This window comes from Micromesistius poutassou (assembly GCF_964030765.1).
Source record: "Micromesistius poutassou genome assembly, chromosome: 15".
NCBI lineage: Eukaryota > Metazoa > Chordata > Actinopteri > Gadiformes > Gadidae > Micromesistius > Micromesistius poutassou.
The window spans coordinates 2218248-2237790 of NC_140285.1; the positions used below are offsets into that span (position 1 = coordinate 2218248).

Genomic DNA, 19543 nt, shown 5'->3' on the forward strand with positions numbered 1-19543 from the left:
TTGATTCAGTTTGCGTCGGTCAGTTTGCCAAGAAGAATCGTTCCGAATTGTTCGTTAGTTTGTTCGTTCTTTCACGTTTCTGGTGGCATTGAATCATGGAATGCACGGTTCTCAGCTGAGTCAGTCAGACTCAGCTCCTCCCTCGTTCTCAAACGATTGTGCAAACGGTCATCAATCAACACACAACATTACAACTAAGTTCCTTTCAGCTGTGGAGCACTTCATGTTCGGAATCGGGATGTTGTTGCCAAGGCCAGTCCCTCTTCACCACTCTGCTAACTTAACACAGTGAACAGCGAGTCAGCGAGTGGGAGTCGAGTCTAGGAGAACGAACGATAGAGACAACCGAGAGGGAACTGAAACGTGGAATCAGGTCGGTTCATTCGCGTTAAAGAGTCGTTCCTTCAAACTGATTTGGTCGCAAACGACCCATCACTAGTCTGTACCCGGTCAGTGTGTTCACTAACTAGTCTCTACCTGGTCAGTGTGTTGTCTAACTAGTTAACTAGTCTGTACCTGGTCAGTGTGTTCATGAACTAGTCTCTACATGGTCAGTGTGTTCATGAACTAGTCTCTACCTGGTCAGTGTGTTCACCAACTAGTCTCTACCTGGTCAGTGTGTTCACCAACTAGTCTCTACCTGGTCAGTGTGTTCTCTAACTAGTTAACTAGTCTGTACCAGGTCAGTGTGTTCATGAACTAGTCTACCTGGTCAGTGTGTTCTCTAACTAGTCTCTACCTGGTCAGTGTGTTATATTCTCTACCTGCTCAGTGTGTTCTCTAACTAGTCTGACCTGGTCAGTGTATTCTCTAACTAGTCTGTGAACTAGGACTGTTTACTTTCATGCAGCCAGAGTAAGCACAAAGCTGATTGGTCGATATACTCGGACTACAACAGGAAACCAAAACTCTTCTGATGTCAACATCTCGTCCCACTGCCCACAGATTCACATACACACATCAGTTTATTGACATCACAGACTTCCTGTGCGTGATGGACTAAGCTTCTATATTAAACCCTTTATAATCTCTCTCTCTCTCTCTCTCTCTCTCTCTCTCTCTCTCTCTCTCTCTCTCTCTCTCTCTCTCTCTCTCTCTCTCTCTCTCTCTCTCTCTCTCTCTCTCTCTCTCTCTCTCTCTCTCTCTCGGCTAAATGTTTATGTGACGCCATGTTTATGCCACTTTCTGTGACGCCATGGCTCGGGGTTACGGTTGGCCTGTAGCGCCCCCAGCTGGTAGGAGCTGCTACTGCAATATTAAAATAGGTATTAGCGCATGAGATTATCCTTATTAATAGTTATTTATATGTCATTAGTGTTATATGAAAAGGCATACTTATAATTGTAATAGTTATATATAAGTAAGTAGATATATGATATATAATTAATATGGCTAAATATTAAATAGGTATATCTCTTATAAATACTATATAGATAGATACACACACACACACACACACACACACACACACACACACACACACACACACACATATATATATATATATATATATAATATAATAGTATATATATATATATATCTTTATATATATATAAAGAAGCCATTATGATCACAATCTCTCTCTGACACACACGCACACACACACACACACACACACACACACACACACACACACACACACACACACACACACACACACACACACACACACACACACACACACACACACACACACACAGACACACACACACACACGCACGCACGCGCACACAGTGTATTAGCAAGGCTACTACGCGTCTACTACACTGTCTCGAGCGACTATTTCATTGGTTTGGATTACCTGCAGAGAGAGAGAGAGAGAGAGAGAGAGAGCGAGAGCGAAAGCGAGAGAGAAAGAGAGCGAGAGAGAAAGAGAGCGAGAGAGAGAGAGTCTTGTAGGAGCAGCGGCAGCATGACGGTAGGTGATGGTGTATTCTCTACATTATATTCTACATTATGTTATCATGTGATGGAGGAGGTTCTGAGCGGTGGAGGTTCTGAGCGGGAGGAGGTCGCTGCGTCTCATCGCTCCGTCAGCCGATCTTCCGCCGCGGCTCACACACCGCTGGGTTCTGGATCGCCGCTCGGGTTAGCGGCGGGTTAGCGGCGGGTTAGCGGCGGTTAGAGGCGGTTTAGCGGCGGGTTGGCGGCGGGTTACGATTAGCTCTGTCCTGTACCGGAGGAGCCGACCGGAGGCGGTTGATGACCGCATCAGCACCATGTGCAGTTGAGGAGCAGTGTTTACACCACCACCTCATCCTAGATTCACCCGAGATGCTCCTGCTCCTGATGCACCTCCTGCTGCTCCTCCTCCTCCTGCACCCCTTTACTACACCTCCTCGTCCTCCCCTCCTGCACTGTACCCCTTTTCTACGCCTCCTGCTCCTCCTCCTGCACTGTACCCCTTTACTACACCTCCTGCTCCTCCTGCACTGTACCCCTTTACTACGCCTCCTGCTCCTCCTCCTGAATCTTGAATCTTGAATCCTGCACCCCCTTTACTACGCCTCCTGCTAGCAAATACACCTGCTAGTATATTGTATGGGAGGTATATTATTGTATAGAGGAGGTATATTACTGTATAGAGGAGGTATATTATTGTATAGAGGAGGTATATTATTGTATAGAGGAGGTATATTATTTTATAGGAAGTATATTATTGTATAGAGGAGGTGTATTCTATAGAGGAAGAATATTACTGTATAGAGGAGGTATATTATTGTATAGAGGAGGTGTATTATATAGAGGAGGAATATTACTGTATAGAGGAGGTATATTATTGTATAGAGGAGGTCTATTATTGTATAGAGGAGGTATATTATTTTATAGAGGAGGTGTATTGTATAGAGGAGGTATATTACTGTATAGAGGAGTAATATCACTGTATAGAGGAGGAATATTACTGTATAGAGGATGTATATTATTGTATATGAGGTATATTATTTTATAGAGGAGGAATAATACTGTATAGAGGAGGTATATCACTGTATAGAGGAGGTATATTATTGTATAGAGGAGGTATACTATTGTATAGAGGAGGTATATAGTATAGGAGGTATGTTATTTCATAGAGGAGGAATATTACTGTATAGAGGTGTATTATTTTATAGGAAGTATATTACTGTATAGAGGAGGTGTGTTGTATAAAGGAGGCATTTTACTGTATAAAGGAGGTATATTACTGTAAAGGAGCTAAATTATTGTATAGAGGAGGTATATTACTATATAGAGGAGGTATGTTATTGTCTAAAGGAGGTCTATTATTGTATAGAGGAGGACTATTACTGTATAGAGGAGGTATATTATTGTATAAAGGAGGTATATTACTATATAGAGGAGGTATATTACTATATAGAGGAGGTATATTATTGTCTAGAGGAGGTATATTATTGTATAGAGGAGGTATATTACTGTATATAGTAGGTATATTACTGTATAGAGGGTATATTATTGTATAGCAGAGGTATATTACGGTATAGAGGAGGTAGATCATTATAAAGGAGGTATGTTAATGTACTGTAGGGTCAGGCTGGTTCCCAAACCAAAAGCCTCTGTTTGAGTGGTGGTTCAAAACAACTAAAGGTTATATTGTTGGCTTTTAAAGGTGTGTTTATGAGTTCCTAGTGTGCAAGGTGTATGTCAGTGTGTGTGTGGTACTTACAGGTTAATCATTAGTGTTCTTGTGAAGAGAGATCCAAGTTCATGTTGACACAGGAGCAGAATAGAACCACACATTCCTCCCCTCCCTCCACACATACCAGTATACCTGTAGTGGTCAGCTCCCTCCACTAGGGGTGTAACGATACGCATATTCGTACCGACATTTTTCGGGACGGGTATTACGGTTCGATGCACGTTTCATTTCGGTACGTACCGAAAAACGTTTTTATTGATTATCACACACTCTGGCACTGCCTTGTCTTGTCCTGATGTTTTGTGTTGAGGACCACAATGGAAATAAGTCCTGGAATTTATTGTGTTTTATCCTCAATTGAATTTGATGTATTTTCATTTGTGTAAGGCATTTGTTTGATACAATTTAATAAATCAAATCAAAAAACGTGGGGCTCACTAGGCTAACGCTAGGCTAACGCTGTGCTAATGCTGGGCTAGCTCTGTGATAGCGCTGTGCTAACGCTGTGCTAACACTGTGCTAACGCTGGGCTCTCCTCCCTGTTCCCAGGTGAGCCGCCATGTCTAAAGCTACGGTCAGGAAGCTGCACTGGAGGTCAAAGGTGAGCGTTCAACCTGTTAGTGAGGAAGACTAACCTCAAACAACTAAACTACTAGGCCCCCGTCCACACAGGCGAAAAAGATCAGTTTTCCTTTGATGCGTTTCAGGAATATCTCCGTGAAGACGGACTCGTGCGAAAACGCATCGAGCTGTAGAAACGCTCTAGTGCATATTCAAGGCGACTGTGTGGCGCTGGTTCTCCACAAAAAAAAGTGGAGGGCATCAAACCTGCGCGCATGAAGCCCATGCGCGCTGTATATAAACATACAGTCGAGGAGGAGAAAGCAGTTGTTAAACCTTTTAGATTGAGCAGAAATACTTTTTAATGTACAGTTAGCAATTCAATTTACCAAGGGGCTGTATTTAAAGCTACAAAAATGATACAAATCAAATAAATCTAGAAAAAAATGCAACTCTAACGTCCCCAGCTGGTGGGGGGGCGATGACGTCATCGTTTGCGTTTCAGGCGTCCGCACGAATCCGAACACGAAACCGCATAGGTCCGTTTTTATCTGAAAAGGGCGTTCTCGGGCTGGACGGTCGGCCCAAACGCACAAGACTTAAGTGGTTTCACCAAAAAATCGGCTCCGTGTGGACGGGTCCCTAGTGAGGTGCCTCACCTCAAACTCAACTAACCAACTAGTCGGGTGTTTAACCTCAAACACAACTAACCAACTAGTTAGGTGTTTAACCTCAAACACAACTAACAAACTAGTGAGGTGTTTAACCTCAATCACAACTAAACACAGTAATCATTTCACTCACAAATGAACTTACTGATTAACTAGTAACCAAATAATGAATGAACCGATCACTAACTAACTAGTAACTCACTTCATCTCTCAGGTGCAGGAGAGCTTTGTCCCACTGGGCGGGGCTTCAGGGGAGCTGGGCGTGGCCATCGGGGGAGGGGCTGACTATGGGGAGTTTCCATTCGTCACAGCAGCGCCTGGAGGAGGAGCCACGGTGGGTGATGTCATCCTGGAGATCGGGGCGACGCCCGTCCTGGGCATGACCCTCGGTGATGTCAGAGGAGTCCTCAACACCTGTCCTCATCCAATCAGGATCAAGACTGTATCACCAGGTAAGCACGCACACACCAAATGTGCACACACACACGCACACGCACATACACACACACATGTGCGCACGCAGCCCTCCTCATGCGTGTGTTTCAGGCGCGTCGCTCTGTAAGGACCTCATGCTATGTTTCATGCGCGTCGCTCTGTAAGGACCTCATGCTATGTTTCATGTGCGTCGCTCTGTAAGGACCTCATGCTATGTTTCATGTGCGTCGCTCTGTAAGGACCTCATGCTATGTTTCATGTGCGTAGCTCTGTAAGGACCTCATGCTATGTTTCATGTGCGTCGCTCTGTAAGGACCTCATGCGTGTGTTTCAGGCGCGTCGCTCTGTAAGGACCTGCGGCTGTTCCTCTCTAAGTGCTTCACCCCCGGCTCGCTGGACGGACAGCTGCAGCAGATCATCAGGGAGAACCTGTACATACGGGCAGTGCCCTGTGAGTACACACACGCACACGCACACACACACACACGCACACACACACACACACACACACGCACACGCACACGCACACACACATACACATACACATACACACACTCACACCCCCAGTGTGTGTGTGTCCTCAGGTACGACGCGGGCGTCCCGGGAGGAGGAGATCTCGGGGGTGGACTACAACTTCGTCTCCATCCAGGAGTTCTTCTCCCTGGAGGAGTCAGGAGCGCTGCTGGAGAGCGGCAAGTTCAAGGGTAGGAAACGAGTGCTCCTACACCTCCCAATACTAACCCTACACTTCCCAATACTAACCCTAACCTTTACCAATACTAACCCTACACACCTCAATACTAACCCTAACCTTTACCAATATTGATCCTACACCTCCAATACTAACCCTAACCCTAACCAATACTGACCCTAACCCTTACCAATACTAACCCTACACTTCCCAATACCAACCCTAACCTTTACCAATACTAACCCTACACACCTCAATACTAACCCTAACCTTTACCAATATTGATCCTACACCTCCAATACTAACCCTAACCCTAACCCTTACCAATACCAGCCCTACACCCCTCGATACTAACCCTAACTATCAAATACTAACCCTAATCCTCTATTAAGTGCTCCCAGTGGCTGTCTCATCAGGCTGTTTCTGACCAATCAGGGAACTACTACGGCACTCCGCGGCCCGTCCACATTGGTCCAGAGAGTCCGCCAGTCACGTACCTGGAGCACCGCAACCTGCTGAGGAACTTCAGGACGAGGAGCAAGTCTCTGAACAACCTGGAGAAGGCTGGGGAGGCGGAGGAGGGGGAGGACAAGAGCTCAGGTACACACACACACACACACACACACAGGTACACACACACACACACACACACACACACACACACACAGGTACACACACACACACACACAGGTATCAAACACACACACACTCAAACAGGTACACTCACTCACACACACACACACACACACACACACACACACACACACACACAGGTATCAAACACACACACACACACACACACTCAAACAGGTACATAAACAGGTACACTCACACACACACACACACACACACACACACACACACACAGGTATCAAACACACACACACACACACACACTCAAACAGGTACATAAAGAGGTACACTCACACACACTCTCTCTCTGCAGTGGGCAGTACCCTGCCTGTCAGCCAATCATGGGAGGGTCCAGGGAGGCGGGGCCTGGAGCTGAATTTGAGTGACCCTGGAGAACAATACTACACAAAGTAAGATACTCATATACACATACATATATACTTGTACATATACATACAGCAAACACAATGTTAAAGGTTGTTGTTTGGTTTCAGTCAGTCTAAGACCAACTGGACAGACCCTCGAAACAAGGAGCCCTCAGACTGTAAGTACTTCCAATATATAATGTCCTGCTACTGTACAGCTACTGTACAGCTACTGTACTGCTAATACTGTACTTGTTTGTGCAATAGACTACAGACTCTGTACTACGTTCAACAACCAAACAACTACGTTTAACACTAGATATTAAATAATAATAATCTTTAATTAATAAAAAAGCAGCTTTTCAATAAATAACACCTGGAACAAGAACAATCAAAGAATTTGTGCAATTGTTACTATACAAATATAAAAAAAATAAAGTGCTGAACATTGTCAAAATAAAAACCGAAACAAGAACTGTCAACAAATTTGTGCAATTGTAACTTTTAACATATTTAGAACTATATATATATATATATATATATATATATATATTCTTTTAATTTTTCATGACGTAGTTAAGGCGGCAGGCGTGTGTTGTACAGTGCTGTGGGAAACCCTTCATATAGTGTATATATCTGATGTACACTGTGTATATATCTGATGTACACTGTGTATATATCTGATGTATACTGTGTATATATCTGATGTATACTGTGTATATATCTGATCTACACTGTGTATATATCTGACGTATACTGTGTATATATCTGATGTATACTGTGTATATATCTGACGTATACTGTGTATATATCTGACGTATACTGTGTATATATCTGATGTACACTGTGTATATATCTGATGTATACTGTGTGTCCTGGGTCAGTGCCAGAGTTCACGGAGCAGGTCAGCGTGATGCTGGGCTCCTCCGTCCCGGTCCGCCTCACTAAGGGCCCGCGGGGCTTTGGCTTCAACATCGTGGGGGGCAGTCGGCCCCGGGAGTTCCTCCAGGTGTACAGCATCACCCCGGGGGGCCCCGCCTCCCTCAGCCCAGGTACAAACACAGACACACACACACGCACACAGGCATGCACGCTAGAGTGTGACCAAAATAATCTAATGAAACTAGATTATATTAGTTTGGAGATCGTTTGACCCAAATAGAGATTACAATTTGATTAATTTAACAGCCCTAACACAAACAGTCACACACGCACGCGCGCACACACACACACACACACACACACACACACACACACACACACACACACACACACACACACACACACACACACACACACACACACACACACACACACACACACACACACACACACACTCCATCATCTCTACCTCATACCTCTCCTCTACCTCTGTCTCCTTGAAGCTGACATCCTGGTCTACATCAGTGGAAGCTGTGTGCTGGGCCGCTCGCATAAGGAGGTGGTGGAGATGCTGCAGGCCGTTGCTATGGGGACCAGTGTGGATGTGGTGCTGAGGAGAGGATACCCCATGCTGTACAACCCTGATGGCTGTCCTAAACAGAGCTTGGAAACTGTAAACACAGACACACACACACACACACACACACACGTAAGTTAATGTAACCTTTCAACAGGGAGATCTGACATCTCATCTACTACAGCCCCGCCCGTCCAGAGAGGACACCTGCCCACCTGGTCTGGGTAGCCACGCCCCCTCCCAGCCCTCACCTGGTGTGGTTAGTCACGCCCCCTCCCAGCCCTCGCCTGGTGTGGTTAGCCACGCCCCCTCCCAGCTCTCCTACACCACGGCTGAGCTCTGCAACGGTGCAGGTAAGACGTCTGCTACTGCCACCTAGTTCCCTGGTTAACCTAGACCGCCTAGGTACCTGGTTACCTAGACCCACTGGTTACCCAGACCACCTAGTTACCTGGTAACCAAGACCACCTGGTTACCTGGTGACCCAGACCACCTGGTTACCCAGACCACCCGGTTACCTGGTTACCTAGGCGACCTGATGACCCAGACCCCCTGGTTATCTGGTTACCTAGACCACCTAGACCACCTGGTTACCTGGTTACCTAGGCGACCAGGGCTTCTTATATTACTGATGACCTCATCCCCTCCTTTTTCCATCGTAACATCCAGGATTGGCCCAAACTCCGCCCTCTTATGCGGCTCAACCAATCACTAACGGTGTGTCCGGCGAGGCCACGCCCCCTCCCACTGAAGCAGCCCCGCCCCCCCAGCCTGCAGCCAGCGGCACCCTGCGCAGGTAGAGTACTACTGGAGTACTACTAGATTACTACTAGAGTACTACCATCATATTATATATACGCACTACTACTACTATAATACCTACACTCGGTGAGAGTGTATCTCTTGTCTCCACAGGTCTTCTCTGATTGGCTACAGCAGCAGCTCCCTCCCCGCCCCCTCCTCCACCCTCCTCCTCCGTCAGCGGTCTTCAGACCGAGACCTCTCCAGCTCCACCCTCCCCAGTTCCACCAAGCAGCCCGCCAACCCCACCCAGACCCTCCAGCCCCCCTGTGGCTTCAACGGCTGCCCCGCCAGCCACGCCCCTCCGCCGCCCCTCGCCCAGCCCCCCGCCCCCGCCCCCGCCCACACCGGGCCCCGCCTTCCCCAGCTGGTCCCGGTGCCACTGGGCCGGAGCGAGGGGGGGCTGGGCTTCAGCGTGGGGGGCGGGGGGCCGGGGGGGCAGCAGGCCGTGGTCCGGAGCCTCTGGGACCCGCGGCTCTGCCCCGCCCTGCAGACCGGCGACGTCATCGCCAAGATCAACGGGGCGGACGTCCTCCACCTCAACTTCACCCAGGTACCCTGATGCCGTCTCCGTGACGACGTGTTAGTCCTCCACCTCAACTTCACCCAGGTACCCTGATGCCGTCTCCATGACAACGTGTTAAGTCTTCTTCCACCTCACTTTCACTCGGGTACCCCTCCCTGATGCAGTCGCCATGACAACATGTTACCATGTTGTTAATGAGGTCGTCCTGTTGTTGTGTCGCTATGGTGGTCGTCGTGGCCACCTGGGGTGCTGTCATGATGGTCGTCGTTGTTACAGTTGTGTTTTCGTCGTGGTTACCGTGGTGGTGTGGTGATAGTTGTCGTCAGGGTTACCGTGGTGGTGTAGTGATGGTTGTCGTCGTGGTTACCTGGGGTGGTGTAGTGATGGTTGTTGTCATGGTTAACTGGGGTGGTGTAGTGATGGTTGTTGTCATGGTTACCTGGGGTGGTGTAGTGGAGGTGAAGTGGTCGTTTTAGTCGTGGTAACCGTGATGATGTTTTAGTTGGTTGTCATGGTGGCTACCATGAGTTGTGAATGTTGTTGTCATGGTTACGGTGGTTTGTGTGTGTGTTGCAGGTGCAGAGGGTCCTCCAGGAACACACACGGCGAGGGGAGGTGGTCCTGCTGGTCAGCAGAGGAGGTAGGCTTCCCTCCTGGTTCAGCTCCGGCGCAGCGCGTCGTCCTGACGTCTACTGATGCTCTCCCTCTCCACAGCGGCCCTCGGCTCCCCTGGGGTCACGCCCAACTTCTACAAGCTCCTCCCTTCCCCTCCAAGCACCGCCTCCAGTCCAGCTGACACGGCCTCCTCCTCATCCTTTCTCGGGGCCGTGCCCCCTCTCAGCCAGGCGGGCACGGGCCCCGCAGAGGGCCCCGCCCTGACCCCGCCCACACGCCAAGGTAACCCTATCCCCGCAGAGGGCCCTCTAACTGGTCTGGGGTTCATACTAGTCTGGTTCATACTAGTCTGGTTCTAACTAGTCTGGTTCTAACCAGTCTGGTCCTGGGGTTCTAACTAGTCTGGTTCTAACCAGTCTGGTCCTGGGGTTCTAACTGGTCTAGTTCTAACTGGTCCGGTCCTGTGGTTCCAGCCCAGTCTCCCAGTGAGGCTGCCGGGTCGTCCCTGGTCCAGAGTACCAGCTTCCTGGACTCGGTCCCTGTCACCCTGACCCTGGAGCCCCGCGATTGGCTGGGGGCGGAGGAGAGTGTCAGAGGGGGAGGAGCCACGCTGGGAGCTGCAGCCAGTGACGGAGGAGCAGGAGGGCCTGGGGGACGGTCAAAGAGCATGCAGGTGGAGCTGAACAGACGGCCCGGAGAAGGCTTTGGATTTGTCATCGCCTCCCAGAACACCAACACTGAAGGCAGGTCTCCGGAGAGGGTTCGGTCGCATGCTAGCGTGCTCGTTTTTTGGATGTGCTAACTGTGTGGTGAGGTAGCAGCTAGCGTGCTAACTGTGCAGTGGTGTAGCCTGCCAACAGTGCTGGCTTTGTAGTGTGGTTTGGCAGCTAACATGCTAACTGTGTAGATTGGGGGCATATGCTAGCATGGCAACTGTGTATTGGTGTGGCAGCTAGCATTTCTCACCGTGAGCTACCCCGCCACAGGTCGTTTTGTGATGGTGAAACAGCTAGCCTGCTAACTTTGAGCTAACCAGCGGCAGTAGCTGTGTGATGTAACAGATAGCGTGCTAACTCTTAGCTGACGCGCTACAGGTAGCTGTGTGATGGCCCACCGCTTCGTGACGGTGCGGCGGGGCAGCCCAGCGGCCCGCAGCGGAGTCATCCAGCCAGGGGACCGCCTAGAGGAGGTGGAGGGCCGCGCCGCCGCCAGCATGAGCCACCGCGAGCTAACTCAGATACTCAGGAGAGCTAGCAACGTGCTGCGGCTAACGGTGGTGCCCAGGAGCAGCAGCAGCAGTACGGACCACACACACACACACACACACACACACACACACACACACACACACACACACACACACACACACACACACACACACACACACACACACACACACACACACACACACACACAAAGACACTTTTAACTGATATTAAAACTCTCCTCCTTCTCTCTCTCTCGTCCTCCCCCTCCTCTCCTCAGACTCCTCAGAAGCAGCAGAGTCTGATGCTGACACCAGATGGCTGAGGAGAGGAGGTGGCCAGAGGTCAAAGGTGGCTTCAACACACATGCACACAAGAACAAACTAAATACTTTGCAGCTTCCTTTACCTTTTCTGTGTCATCAGTTATCTAGGGTGTACTGTTACCATAATGATGATGGCTGTGTGGTTACCATGGTAACGATGTGAACCGTGGTGATGATGGCTGTGTGGTCACCATGGTGATGGTGGTTACCATGGTGATGACGGCTGTGTGGCCACCATGGGGATGATGGTTACCACGGTGATGACGGTAACCATGGCGATGTGGTTGTCCCAGGAGGAGCAGTGGTTCTACCGGGTGGATCTGGAGCGCGGCCCCACAGGGTTCGGGTTCTCCCTGCGGGGGGGCAGTGAGTACAACATGGGGCTGTACGTCCTGGCACTGATGGAGGGGGGGCCGGCCCAGCGCTGTGCCAAGATACAGGTACGCTATACTACACTACTACACACTACTACACTACTACACACTGCTACACTACACTATAGATACAGGTACGCTATACTACACTACTACACACTGCTACACTACACTATAGATACAGGTACACTATACTACACTACTACACACTACTACACACTACACTATAGATACAGGTACGCTATACTACACTACTACACACTACTACACTATACTACACTACTACACACTACTACACTATACTACACTACTACACACTACACTATAGATACAGGTACACTACACACCGTACCGCTACACTACACTACACACTACACTACATACTACTACACAATTATACCATACTTAGGTAAACTATACAAAACTACACAATATAGTGCACTATACACCATTATAAACTGACTGCTCTATAGTATACCATCGTTATACTGCACTATGAAATACTATACTACACCATGACTGTACTACACAACACTATACTACGTCATACTACTACTATCCCATACTATACTACACTACATGACAGATTCAGTATCAGTGTCAGTGGAATACGTGTGTGTGTGTGTGTGTATGTGTATGTGTGTGTGTGTGTGTGTGTGTGTGTGTGTGGGGTGCAGATCTCGGACCAGCTGGTGCAGATCAACGGGGGCAGCACGGTGGGCATGACCCACGGCCAGGCGGTGGAGCACATCCGGCGGGGGGGGCGCTGGATCCACCTGGTGCTGAAGAAGGGCAACGGATACGTCCCGGACTACGGTACCCCACACACACACACACACACACACACACACACACACACACACACACACACACACACACACACACACACACACACACACACACACACACACACACACACAGTTCAAGGGGTTTTATTAACGAAGAGGGAGAGGGGGGTAGAATCTAGTCTGAGGGTCTGACCCCCAGGTGGACTGGTCACTAGTTTGAGGGTATGACCCCTCAGGGTTCCCCCTCCCCCAGAACCCACTTGGTCCCCTCAGCCCCCCCCCCCCCCCCCCCCCCCCCGCCCCCAGCACCCACCAGGACCCCTCAGGCTTCCCCCTCTCCCAGGACCCCTCCCGCTCATGGACCATCATGGGGGTCCACAACCCTCATCCCACCAGTCTAGGGCTTAGATAAGGCTCAGATAAGGTGTACAAATACGTAATGCCTCTACAAACACACTGGCCGTTTCTCAATTCGCGTTCTCGTGTGTTCTCGTGTACTTGCGTTCTCGATAAACGTCATCAGTGGTAGCCCAAGCACTGTTCCAATTCCAAGTACGCGAGTACGCGAGTACTGTCGTAAAACCCGGAAGTGTTCTCGATGCGTTCTCGATGAGGCCGTTCTACCGAGGATGCATCGGAGGTGACTCGTGTGGACTTGGGACCGTTAAATATCCCAGAATGCATCATCGAGTCCGCTGCTGTTCCAATTGCAGGTGCGTACTCGCGTTCTCGGAAGCCCGTACTTGAAAGTCCGGACTTGCCAAGTACGTACTTCCAAGTCCGCGAGAACGTAGTCCGCGTACTTGGTATTGAGAAACGGCCACTGTCTCTCTTTAGTGGCCCCGTCTCTCTCTCTAGTGGACATGTCTGTCTCCCTCTTGTGGACCTGTCTGTCTCCCTCTAGTGGACCTGTCTGTCTCGCTCTACTGGACCTGTCTGTCTCCCTCTAGTGGACCTGTCTGTCTCCCTCTAGTGGACCTGTCTGTCTCGCTCTACTGGACCTGTCTATCTCTCTAGTGGACCTGTCTCTCTCTAGTGAACCTGTCTCTCTCTCTAGTGGAGCTGTCCAGTCTGTCTCTCTGTATGACTAACTCCAAACAAGGCGAGCCCTGCTTCTACGTGATCGGACGCACAGACAACAACCGGTTGGTCCTGTCTGTCGTTCCACCTGTCTGTCTGCCGTTTCATCCTGTCTGTCTGCCGGTCCATCCCATCTGTCTGTCTGTCGTTCCACCTGTCTGTCTGCCGTTTCATCCTGTCTGTCTGTCGGTCCTGTCTGTCTTTCGGTCCATCCTGTCTGTCTGTCACTCCATCCTATCTGTCTGTCACTCCAGCCTGTCTGTCAGCCTGTCCATGCTCCACTCTCAAACCTTTTCACCCACACCTGGTGCTCAGGTACCAGCGAGGTGCATTGTGGGTATGAGTGTCATTGTGATTGTAGTTCTGACTGTAGTAGACTAGATTAGATTATAAAATAAATTATTACACTAGACTAAATTATACTAAACTAGATTATAACATAACATACTGGATTACACTAGACTAGATTATACTAAACTAGGTTATAACATCATACTGGATTACACTAGACTAGATTATACTAAACTAGGTTATAACATATCATACTGGATTACACTAGATTAGATTATACTAGATTCTACCTCATAAGACTAAATATAGATGAGACCAGACAAGGTGATCATTTGATTAGATTGTGCTAGACTAGATTAGATTAGACCAGTTAAGGCTATTTCCTGATTAGACTAGACTAAATTAAGAGCTGATACTAGACAAGGTTCTAGAAGTGATGCTACTCTATACACCAGTGAAAAGCAGCTAGCTGTGGTTAGCGCTTTAGCTTCTGAGCGGTACTAAACGCAGTTAGCTGTGGTTAGCGCTTTAGCTTCTGAGCGGTACTGAAAGCAGCTAGCTGTGGTTAGCGTTTTAGCTTCAAAGCGGTACTGAAAGCAGCTAGCTGTGGTTAGCGTTTTAGCTTCAGAGTGGTACTGAAAGCAGCTAGCTGTGGTTAGCGGTTTGGCTTCTGAGCGGTACTGAAAGCAGCTAGCTGTGGTTAGCGGTTTGGCTTCTGAGCGGTACTGAAAGCAGCTAGCTGTGGTTAGCGGTTTGGCTTCTGAGCGGTACTGAAAGCAGCTAGCTGTGGTTAGCGGTTTGGCTTCTGAGCGGTACTGAAAGCAGCTAGCTGTGGTTAGCGGTTTGGCTTCTGAGCGGTACTGAAAGCAGCTAGCTGTGGTTAGCGGTTTGGCTTCTGAGCGGTACTGAAAGCAGCTAGCTGTGGTTAGCGGTTTGGCTTCTGAGCGGTACTGAAAGCAGCTAGCTGTGGTTAGCGGTTTGGCTTCTGAGCGGTACTGAACTCCTTTAATCCAACCTTCTCTCCCCAAGGCCCTGAGGAGCAGGAGGAGCAGGAGGAGCAGGGTCTGGCTTCAGCACCGGGGAGGAGCACGCCCCCCCTCCGGAAGAGAGGAGGAGCAGAGAGGAGGAGCACGCCCCCCCTCCGGCAGAGAGGAGGAGCAGAGAGGAGGAGGAGTGGGGCCCCTGATTTGGACCTAGACCGGGTGGAGGAGGAGCAGAGAAGCCTGGGGAGAGGGGGGGAGGAGTGGGGGAGGGGGGGGAGGGCGGAGAAAGGAAGGGGAGGGACCGACAGGAAGAAAGGACGACAAAGAGAGAGAGAAAGAAAGCACCTCCTACCATCCAATCAGAAAGTAGCTTTCTCCTTCCTCAGGCCATTGGACAAGTCAGAGTTTAGCCAATCAGCAGCCAGCATCACCTCAGTAGAGGTGGGGTCTGGGAGGGGGGAGGGCTCTAATAGTTCAAGAGCTGAGTTGGCATGGCAACACCCTGGCCCCTGGCTGGAGCCCCACCCACACAGGCTGACACAAGATCTGATTGGCAGTCGGCTTAGAGGGCGGGACTTAGTCAGGGGACTGTCTCTCTAATTGGCTGAAAGAACAATCTTGTTACTGACACCAAGATCTCCAGCAGAATATAGAGGAGGAGGAGGGAGAGGGGGAGGAGGAGGTGGAGGAGGAATAGTAGGAGGGGGGGGGGGGGGGGGAAGAGGAGGCAGATGAGGAGGTAGTTGAGGAGTGATGGTTGTAGCAGGTTGAAAAGGAGACCATGGAGCAGAAGGACTAGAGGTGTCAGATAGGAGGAGGTGTCGCCACCAAAACAAAGGAGAATACTCCTGACTCCTCACTTGAACCCTTTCAGGAGGAGGAGCCTGACTCCTTATCGCTATTACCACAGCATGAAACCTTTTAAAACAATATAGGCTCATGAAATTATGCAAGGATGGTGGGTTATGAGTAATAATTTGCTTGCGTCAGGTGTTTTTGATATTCTTGTTGATCCTAGAGGCGAACTTTTGCTAAGGCCTCCTCTCTCGTCACCGTGGCAACATATCAGCTGGAAGACCAGTTACCTAGCAACAGCCATATAGCAGTAGAGTGGAGACAACAAGTGCCTCATCAGCCCCTCCCTTCAGGGAATCGAACCCGCGACACACACACACACACACACACACACACACACACACACACACACACACACACACACACACACACACACACACACACACACACACACACACACACACACACACACACACACACAAAGGGCTGTGTATTTTAACGAGCCAGAATTTCAGATTCTTACATTTTATTTATCAGAGAAGTTAAAAGAAGAAACTGGACCTGCAGAATAAACACACTCAGACAGTTGGCACACTAAATAATTAGCAAGGTAAATAGTTAGCACGCTAACCACTTAGAAAGTATGCTAAATATTTAGTTAGCCACGTCCCTATCGAGCTAAATAGTTAGCCAGCTAAACACTGAGACAATAAAGCCAGTTAACCAGCGAGACCGTCACTTAACCAGCTAAACAGCTTGACGTAGCTGGGCCAAACTAACCCGGAGCAGGCTAGAACCAACAAGACCATCCCTACTCCCCCCAGTCAGAGGGTTATATCACCTCCCACCTCACCTAGTGGAGGATCTAGGCCAGATCTATCACCAGACTTCACACAGTCAGGCACACAGGCAGACAGACAGACAGACTGGCACACTGGTCTTCTGAACAGTGAGCAGCCATACAGTAGCCATACGTTGTTTGTAAGCTTTAGAATGTGCTTTTGTCCCGATGTAAATACCAACCACAGATGTACAGCTTTCTACAACAAGATTTTGGCGTTGGGATCATTTTGTTGGATGGTTTCTGATTGCTGAAGCCAGGGAGTTTTAAATCACTGGGTAATAGATGACTTGCTATTATTATGGGATGTATACATTATTATTGAAAATGTTGATTGATATATGGAAATATAAAATACATTTAAAAAACAACTTGAAAGTGTCATGTGTCATGTTTTTGATTACAGGTGTTAGGGCATAGAGGAGGAACAGCTGAGCACAGGATTCATGTTCTAGGTGACTACTAACGTAGAGTCACAAACATCAAACAATAACCTGTCAAGAAGGAAACTTACATTGTCAGTAACACACGGGTGAGGCTGGAGACACCTGACACCAGCAGGTCTGCTTGCGTCTACAACTGAGCACACCTGCAGCCAACTACTGATCAGGAGGGTTAGATGACGTCTCCATGAGGTCACTTCCCTCTCAGACCTCTAGGGGCAGCGGTCATCAGCATCACAGAGGGGATTCACCACACAGGCTATGGATATTGACAGTTTGGAAAATGTTTCTGTATTTTAACAATCTCAAAAGTGGTTAGGAAAGGATATATATTAAACTACCCGGGTGATGTTATGGCCAGAACCCTTTCTATACATTTAGAGATCAAAATTGAGATTTTAACCACGTAGTGTAGTGTGTCATATCTGTAAATAATTATCCCTCCATCATTCTGTCTCTCCTCTATCACCCTCCATCATTCTCTCTCCTCTCATCCCTCCATCATTCTGTCTCTCCATCATTCTGTCTCTCCTCTCATCCCTCCATCATTCTTTCACCATTTAGTAACAATCCCAAAGATTAAACAAGTTGATAAACTTTTGATAAAATGTTGTAGTTTTAATAAGGGAACACAACATGAAATATCACCAAACAAATCAACATTACGTATAAAACACTACACATCACCAAACAGGGCTGAGCTCATGTTGAATAAAAGAGAGAAATTACACAGAGAGGATGTCAACGCAGTCATCGTTAGGGAAACGGGACATCTGTTTCTATGGCAACTATGTCAAGTATTTTGGACGAAACAAGTTGAACCTCATGTTCCTCTTCGGGTAAAGTAACACGCACGCCGCACGCATATATACACACACACAGACTGACAGAAATACATACACACATACACATACACACACACACACAGAACATAGGGCTATCTGTCTCTAGTGGCCTTTAGTGGTCTCTACTGGATTCTATTGGTCTCTAGTGGATTCTAGTGGTCTCTAGTGGACCCTAGGTCTAACTGTCTCTAGTGGTCTCTAGTGGATTCTAGTGGTCTCTAGTGACCGTAGGTCTATCTGTCTCTAGTGGTCTCTAGTGGACCCTAGGTCAGTCTGTCTCTAGTGGTTTCTAGTGGACCCCAGGTCTGTCTGTAGGCCTATCTGTCCCTAGCGGACCGGAGGTCTGTGGTGACGGGGTCGTGTTGGATGGTCTGGTGCAGCATCAGGGCCAGCAGCCCGGCTCGGTTGGTCATCGCAGTCCTCAGGTTCCTCTCCTGCTCAAACAGCTCGTCCAACTTATACCACTAAGAGAGAGAGAGAGAGAGAGAGAGAGAGAGAGAGAGAGAGAGAGAGAGAGAGAGGAACACCAGAGACATCACCATTACAAACACTGTTACAGCACTAGAACGTGTGTGTGTGGATGGTGAAGCTAAAAAGTCGTTGGGTCGTAACCATGGGGATGAAAATAAACCCTCTTTCCCATTTTTTTTTTTGGAATTACATCTGAATCAGTGGATCACAAAAAAAGAATGAACAAAATACCAATAATGTGGCTTGCTTTGCCACCACACTAATAAGAAGACTACTGATAATGCTGCTCATAACGCACCACTCTGACTCTCTCCAGGTCACGACTCACCACTCTGACTCTCTCCAGGTCACGACTCACCACTCTGACTCTCTCCAGGTCACGACTCACCACTCTGACTCTCTCAAGGTCACGACTCACCACTCTGACTCTCTCCAGGTCACGACTCACCACTCTGACTCTCTCCAGGTCACGACTCACCACTCTGACTCTCTCCAGGTCACGACTCACCACTCTGACTCTCTCCAGGTCACGACTCACCACTCTGACTCTCTCCAGGTCCATCTCGGCTCTCCGGAGCTTCTCCCAGCAGTAATGTTTGTTGCATTTCCTCTTGGAGACGCGGCAGAACTCTCCGGTGGGCTGGAAGACGTCCTTCACCAGCGGACAGCCGCACACCTCGTCCACCGACACCTGAACACACACTGGTAATG

At 48.8% G+C, this 19543-nt stretch overlaps 2 protein-coding genes across 2 annotated transcripts in view; one reads left to right on the plus strand and one right to left on the minus strand.

Annotated features, from left to right (window-relative positions):
* The first annotated feature begins 1846 nt into the window (after positions 1 to 1846).
* LOC311359410 (membrane-associated guanylate kinase, WW and PDZ domain-containing protein 3-like) lies at positions 1847 to 17421 on the plus strand. The gene is made up of 21 exons (XM_084479420.1): positions 1847 to 1918; positions 4184 to 4235; positions 5081 to 5318; positions 5636 to 5752; positions 5886 to 6005; positions 6428 to 6592; positions 6939 to 7035; positions 7120 to 7169; positions 7875 to 8042; positions 8376 to 8545; positions 8634 to 8802; positions 9119 to 9245; positions 9365 to 9803; positions 10353 to 10416; positions 10491 to 10673; positions 10865 to 11138; positions 11490 to 11689; positions 11877 to 11947; positions 12215 to 12361; positions 12973 to 13111; positions 15484 to 17421. Exons 2-21 carry the CDS (start codon positions 4194 to 4196, stop codon positions 16035 to 16037), a joined length of 3534 nt encoding a protein of 1177 aa, XP_084335546.1. The 5' UTR covers positions 1847 to 1918; positions 4184 to 4193; the 3' UTR covers positions 16038 to 17421.
* Positions 17422 to 18678: 1257 nt separating this feature from the next.
* Positions 18679 to 19543, minus strand: part of cxxc1a (CXXC finger protein 1a) — a gene marked incomplete at both ends in the record, with an annotated part of 7313 nt that continues 6448 nt past the window's right edge. Inside the window, 2 exons of the mRNA XM_084479756.1 lie at positions 18679 to 18825; positions 19371 to 19523. Coding sequence (XP_084335882.1) covers positions 18679 to 18825; positions 19371 to 19523 — 300 coding nt within the window. The remainder of the gene's footprint in view (positions 18826 to 19370; positions 19524 to 19543) is intronic.